The 7284-nt window shown below is 41.8% G+C and overlaps 1 protein-coding gene across 3 annotated transcripts; it reads right to left on the bottom strand.

Annotated features, from left to right (window-relative positions):
• Nucleotides 1-691: 691 nt before the first annotated feature.
• On the bottom strand, nucleotides 692-6859 carry CLDND1 (claudin domain containing 1). Of its 3 annotated transcripts, none has more exons than XM_037142721.2 (5): nucleotides 6750-6859; nucleotides 5094-5400; nucleotides 2849-2959; nucleotides 1425-1562; nucleotides 692-1258 (listed from the first exon to the last, which is right to left on the bottom strand). In XM_037142721.2, exons 2-5 carry the CDS (start codon nucleotides 5380-5382, stop codon nucleotides 1038-1040), a joined length of 759 nt encoding a protein of 252 aa, XP_036998616.1. In that variant the 5' UTR covers nucleotides 5383-5400; nucleotides 6750-6859; the 3' UTR covers nucleotides 692-1037. The 3 variants fall into 3 exon arrangements, with proteins under 3 accessions (XP_036998616.1, XP_036998617.1, XP_036998618.1); XM_037142722.2 differs by lacking the exon at nucleotides 6750-6859 and adding an exon at nucleotides 5592-5622; XM_037142723.2 differs by lacking the exon at nucleotides 5094-5400 and having other exon boundaries at nucleotides 6750-6828.
• Between the last annotated feature and the right edge of the window lie 425 nt (nucleotides 6860-7284).

The raw sequence follows: 7284 nt of genomic DNA, 5'->3' as shown, positions 1-7284 counted from the left end.
TCAAAAAAATGACTGAATTAAAAGACATTAAATAATGTTGATACACACCAGGAAGGGATTTAGGCAAGGAAAGGCACATCATTTCACCACAAGAAATAAAGACCACAGTTAGAAGCTAACGACCAGCCTGGCTGTAGTAGTCTTCCTAACTCCAGAGGGTCTTTGTGGTGGACCGTTCTTTATGGTACTCAGCTGAAATAAAGATAGCAGTGGGAGAATTTTACTGGGTGACCCCCATGTAGTATTAAACAGAAAGCACTCTTTGAATAAGCCTGGTGTGTTAAGGGGAAAGGAACAAAAGTCCAAAATGGTTTGGTGGTACTGAAAATCCTATTGACTTACTAAGGGGAGTTTAAGAAATGAAATAAAATAAGGTTAATCTTGTTGTCTGGCTGAACTGTAATTCCTGTGGTTACAAAGCTAGAATTTCGAGTAAATACTGTTTTCACTTCCTTTCTTGTAGACAGATATGGTATAGATAGACAGCTGCCATATTCCATTTCAGTGACACTGTATGACAATATTTAGGGAAAAAGATTCTAGGTAATTTCCCTATTTTATGTACCTTAAGTCTTTGAAAACAGCACTAATACTTCTGGCTGGCTGGCTGGCTTTCTATAACAGCAAAATGAACACAAGTTTTGAAAATGATGAGGTTTCCCAATAAAAGTAAAATTTCCAGGTGAGTGAATACAATTAATCACTTTACTGAAAAGTCTAACAGACACCAGCAGAACGTGCTCCAGGTCAACTCCCCACCACTGGTTTTCTGTAACCAACTTGTGCCAAGTGCCCACCCGCCTCCTTCTGTCTGGACTCAGACCCTAGATCAGTTTGTTTGAAATATGGAATCACTCCAAATAGTGCATATAAATTTTAGTGCTTTTAAAAATTGTGTGAATAAATAAAGTGGATTTTCAAGATAAAATATCAGCAAAAAAATGTTAAATTAAAAACAGTTGGGAGGGGGTGACAAGGGAAAGTATTACTCTTAAAAAAGAATTAAAATGGCAATTGTAAAGCAGCTGGCCTCCCCCTCACGCCACACGATATGCCTTCATTAAGGTGTACTCTTTCCGGTTGGTGTGAGCTGCCCAGATGAACAGGGCAGAAGCCATGAACTGTAAGGGAGCTGAGACACAGGCCAGGCAGAAGGACCATCCAAATTCCCCGGACACATTCTCAGGCAGCTTCAGTTTCTGGTGGAGGAGTTCGATTCCAGCAACATAACAACTCACTGAGCCCAGTGTGCACAGACCTTGGAGGAAAATTTAGAAAACAAAACACGGTTAGATAAGAGGACCATAAGTATTCTTCAGGCAATGTGACAGGGCAAAAATATACAAATGTGTAAGAATTACAATTCTTTGGTCTCTAGGGAGACAGAAGGAGGATAAAATGTTTAGTATGATGACAAGACCCACCTGCAAGAAGATGGAGAATGCCCGTGGCAATGGTGGGGTACAAGCTTCGGCAGATACAAGCACAGAGTCCAATCAAGGCCCCAAAGCACATCAAACCTAGACTCACAAAAGGTAACAGGAACTGGCAACGCCAAAGATCTGATTTTTAAAAAGAGAGAATAAAACTGTTACCATGATTCCAGACACTTTTTCCACAATGGCAATTTCTTTCATATTCTAATTAGATCTTTTCTCAAAACTAAGAAAGGAATATTGAGGATTCTTTCTAAAGCATACTGCTCAAAAGAATGGAAAGCACACTGGGTCCTGATAGAAGCAAAAGGACACTAAGAGTCAGCAGTTCCTCATCTCAGCAGGACAGGGCAGTACACACAGTATCTGAAGCACACGCTCTGGCTCTACATACACACAAATCTAAGTCCTTACAGGACCCATGGCAGGAATAACGAGTCAATGAGTGCTAATGATAAAAAACCTGTTGAAAGGTACATAAAGTACCAAAGTACAGGTGCTGGTATATACTTGGCACTCAATTAATGGCAGTATTAATTATCATAAATTCCTTTAACCACATGGGAAGAAAGTCAATGACTTTACAAAGCATCACATTCCATTTTTAAATTATTTTAATTATTAGCAATGTGTTAACTCCAAACCAAATCTACCCTTTAATGCCAGTTTTACTTCTAGAACCACATAAAAGTCTTTTCTCTTTCCTTCAAATTGTTAGTGTAAGTAAACTTCTTCCTATGTATTTGCAACACAAAATTGAATACCTGCCATTAAATCACTGTTTCATCTCATAACATGATCATTCTTGTCATGAATGATCATGTCATGATCACTCATGACAGTACTGGAAAGCTCCAATACATCTCTGTCGATTGGAAACTAGGTCCAAATCTGAAGACAGTACATCCTGGGTAGCCTGACCCTCAAGGAATACAATGTTCCTAAAAATATTTTCATTTATTTTTGACAACTACACCTTTGTTACTACCACTTAAGCCTGGATTAACATTTGTGGCAGGACTTTCATGCAACTGAGCCATACAGAGCTTGCAGTCAACTGTTTTCACATATTCCTATTTGCACTCAGGTAACTGAAGTGTTTAACTCAAATATGGGAATTTATTCCTTACCCCTGTTAAACTTCTTCTTTACATGGGCTCACTAGTAACACCTTGTGAAGGGTCTGAATTTTGTCATCCAATGTGTTACTGTGCCTCTTTTAATTTCTTATTTGCAATTTGGTGTGTATCTAACTTCTCGAATATGTTATCAACACATCGACACTGTTAGAGATCATATTTCAAGTTTACACAATGTACTAACTCATCTTGTTTCAAAAATCAGAGTTAAAAGAGCTAAATTATTTCCTATCCCCCCCCCCCCAATTGTCCTGCTGATAACAAAGTACTCACAGGTCCGAAGAAGATCGATCCCGGCATTTTGATCTCCAGGAACAACAAATTTCTCCATGAACTGCTCACTTAGTGTGAAACTCATGCATCTTGTAATCAAATCAAATGACTCTGGAACAGGAATAACAAGGTTTGTTTCTTGTTTTAATTATAAGCATTTAACAAAAATCTCTTTTGGGTAATTAAATAAAAAGTGATACAGAAAGACATTCCCAGTGGAGACAGCAACCTCTTTAGTCCTGATATATAAAATCAATGCCCAATAGGTGCTAGTGATTCTCAGTGGCAGGCTTGAGACATGGGCACAAGAAAGGGGGTGGGGAGAGTAGGAGCAGTAAAATGAATGAGAATAGATGTGTAAGACTAGAAAAGAGGAGGAGGGGATAAAAACTGATATAAATAGGAACTCTGATCTTCTTAACCTACTCCACCAGCCATCTTCCCCATATCAGGTAATGGCAATTCCACCTTCCAGTTCCTCAGCCTTCAGTCATTCTTGCCCACATGCAAGAAATCCCACATCAGGAAATCCTAGAGCAGGGGTGTCAAACTCATTTCTACCAGGGGCCACATCAGCCTTGCAGCTGCCTTCAAAGAGCCGAATGTAATTTTAGGACTGTGTAAATGTAACTACTCCTTAACAGTTAAGCGAGAGCTCAGCGCTGCAGGTGGGTAGAAACAAGGTGCCAGGCTGGATAAAACAAGGTGGAGGGCCGGATTCAGCCCGCAGGCCTTGTGTTTGCCACTTACGTTCTAGAGGCTCTACCTTCAAAATATATCTAGAACCTGGCCACTGCTCAGTACTACCACCATGGTCTCAGTCACATTCATTTCTCACCTGAATTTGTGCAAAAGCTTCCTAACTAGTCTCCTGGCTTCCACTAATGCCTGACACCTGTATTCAACATAGCAGCCTAGATGACCAGATCAGCTCCCCTCTGCTTAACCCCACGCCCCATAATGGATCTATCACATTCACAGTAAAAACTCAAGTCCTCATCATGCCTACAGGACGCTGCACGAGTTGCCTAACTTCCACTCCCAGGGCACACATCTCAGACAGAATCCCCGCTCTCCCTCCACGTCAGCCCAGTGGTTTCCTGCTGGACCCTGACTATTTAGGCGTGCTCCCAACACAAGGCCTTTGCAGGAAGCGGTTCTTCCAACCTATGAGATTCCCTCTGCCTCCAATTACCTATTGGGCCAACACCTTCACGTATACCAAGTCTTTACTCCAGTGGTAACTTCCTGTCGGAGGCTATTTTGCCTGCCGAATATCCTAACTTATGCCCACCAACATCATATGTATTTCCTATTTTGGTATATTTTTTTCATAACACATGTCATCTTCTAATATACTATATAATTATGTACTGTTATACTGTTATGTTTATTGCCTGTTACCCTTTATTGGAATGTAAGTAGCTATCCCAGAAGAATTTTTATTTTGACTTTCTCTAATGTGTTCCAAGCTACTAGGCCCTAGAACCTGACATACAATAAATATTTGATAAATGAAGGATAAATGATTGCTAAGACTCAAATATTAAGCACTCCTATGTTCTCATAGACCAAAACATCCTACAATAAATTTTAACCAACTTTCCACTCTTCCACACTATTTTCTTTTTCCCATTTGAATTACAACTACCATTCTTTTGATGTATGGCAACTCAAGCCTGTGAGCTGTGAGAAGTAGTCACAAATAATAACAAAATGTAAGGTTGTTCCTTACAAAGAGCTCTAAAGTTTCAGTTTTAATAACTGGAAATTAAAATTTTTAAATGTTGAGAATGCTTGCAAAATAAATCTGAGAGATAATTTCTACTAAAACACAGTTAACACATAAAAGGACTATCAATTCATATTTATTGACTTGATTTTGAATACTAATCCTTTCTACCAGTTACCAGGTATTTAAAATCTTCCAATATAATTTTCCAATTATTTCCTAATGACATGTGACATTAATAAAAAGGCTTTTAACAAACAGGTAAATAAGTACAAAGATTTTAAATGTCTTCCCATGATAAGGAGGACAGTTACTCATCCAGCCAATATTTATGAGTACAACGGTAAGCCACAGAAGGTAGAGGGGACAGAAGGAGCTATGGAAAGAAGAGACGTGTAAGATTTATTTCTCTGATGGGAGAAAGAACTCACAAACCTGCTTAAACATAATTAGGCCAACATCATAACACTTTGTCTGTTGTTGAATAGGTAAAGGAGACAGAAAGAGAAATACCTGTCCTTTCTTGGTTATTCCACTCTACACTTTGGGGTACAGTGATACACCGTCTCCACAATCCCACTGTGCCATTATATCGAAAAAGTACATCATTATAAGTCTTTTCATCTGCCTCATCACTAGCGAAGCTGACCCAGATGCTTTTGTTCAAATCGCTGGAATTTTCTTGAACCGGACTTCGATATTCATACCAGAAGTCTGTGCCAATTGAGGCTGCCATGTAGATGGTGGAGATGAGGCTAAGCACACAAGCTATTACAAATGCTGTAGCAAAACGGTTATCCATTCTGGCATTCAGACTGCTCTGTATAAAAATTGAAGAAAAGTTAGACTCAATCAAGGACAAAGATTACTTTGAAAGAAATTAGTCACCTGTTAGTCCCCATTCTTTGGCTATTTAATGTCTAATCATTAGGTTTTTTTAAATAGTATACTTTTAATTAAGTTCAAAACAAAAGTCATTATCATGTAAGTACTTATTGAAGGTTCACATACCCAGGATGCTACGGAGACAGAGGTCTTGTGCTCTAGTCTATCACCTGCACACTAAAACAGACAACACTGAAAAGGACATACACATTACAGATACAAACAACAGACAAGCCCAGAGTCAGCAATGTACCATGTGTAAATTTTTAATTGCAGACAGAATTTTCATACAAGCTGCAGAGCATTTAGAGTTCTGGGTCTGAGTGTGAAAAAGGCATAGGAAAAGGAAGCAGAGGAAATTCACTCCTCCCAGTTTACTCTGAAGAGGGAAACCCTAAAACAAGGTTTAGAGTCTGGAAGACTGAGTTCAAGGTATTTGTGAACTCAAAGAGTTGTTGCTGGTGCACAGAATAGCAAGGAGAACACAATAACACATAATGCTAGATACCAATCCGCCCCTAATCCAGTAACGCTAAACCAAGCTCCTTTACACTGCCAAATTCTCTCCTCCTACCAACTCTCCCCATCCCTTATAATGTTGAACCTCCTCAATTGCAAACTAAATGCTGTCGCCTGAACCTTAAAGAAAACTTTGAATTAAAATATGAACACTCCCAAGGCGTGGACACGGGCTCAATGGCAGTAGTAAAAGGCCGCAATAAAATGACTCAAGGCGTATCCAGCTGAGTCAAATACTGCAAATATATACCATGACCGCACCAAACACCTTACAAAGCAGCAAGAAAACAGGCTTGCAAACTGGGGTTACAGAGTTTGGAAGATGGGGAGTGATTCAAGAGAGCTCAGGGCAATTGCAATTATTAACGACAGCTCTCTAAGTTGGATTTGGGTTTTTATTCTTTTTAACCCTCTTTCAGCCTGGGGCTCTCAAATGACCTTAACAGGTCCCGGCCTGGGGAGCGGCGGTTCTCCCCAGTCGGACATCTGGCACTGTCACCTCTCGGGGCGCACCAAGGGGCAGAGGGAGGCTGACGCTGGTCGAAGCTGGGGAGGAGAAGCCTGGCGCTGCCTCTGATCTGGGGCCCCCGGGACCCGACCAGGCCCCTCCCCAGACCTCCGGGCCGAGGGACCACCCCACCGTCACGTTGCCACTGCGGCCAGCCCACCACAACCCCGCACGGGCAGGAGACCCTTCCCTAAACCGCTGGAAATCTCCAACGGCTACGTGACCCCCGCCCAGCGTTGCCGACCCGTCTCACTCACCGCCCATCCTCCTACTCCGCCAGCTTCACCCTCAAGCTCTGACCACAGCGCCCTACTCTCCCTGCACCTCCTCTGACGCACTTCCCTGCAGATCCCGCCCCCTCCATAACTCCCGCGCCTCCGCCTCCACCCCAGGTCGGGCAGAGACCTGGGGCCGAGAGGGCTTGTGGGAGTTGTAGGAGCCACAGAGGGGAAGCTGAAGGAGCAGGCGGAAGGCATTCCTGGAGCCACGCGCAGTGCCTTGTGGGAGATGTAGTTAGGCTCCCGAGGTAAAGCCAGCACGCTTAACGGAGGCAAGTCTCACATTTTAGAGCGGAAGGGACTGTGGGCTACAGATTAGGGTGAATGAATTTTCTCCAGTCACCGCTGGTCACTGATTGTGATCTATGTAACTCAAGTTTTACAGCTTGAAAGAGGAAGACTCTACCTCAATTCAAAGACAAGGAAACTGAGGAGCTCAGAGTGAATAACTGACTTATCAAACTTTACTCTTGGGGAGAGCTGATTTGTGATGTTAGACAATTTACTTCTTTAA

The sequence above is a fragment of the Artibeus jamaicensis genome, unplaced genomic scaffold, assembly GCF_021234435.1.
Source record: "Artibeus jamaicensis isolate MK-2021 breed Jamaican fruit bat unplaced genomic scaffold, CSHL_Jam_final contig_3126, whole genome shotgun sequence".
Lineage (NCBI taxonomy): Eukaryota > Metazoa > Chordata > Mammalia > Chiroptera > Phyllostomidae > Artibeus > Artibeus jamaicensis.
The sequence above is the reverse complement of the archived record's forward strand: the minus strand, read 5'-3'. Positions and strand labels throughout refer to the sequence as shown.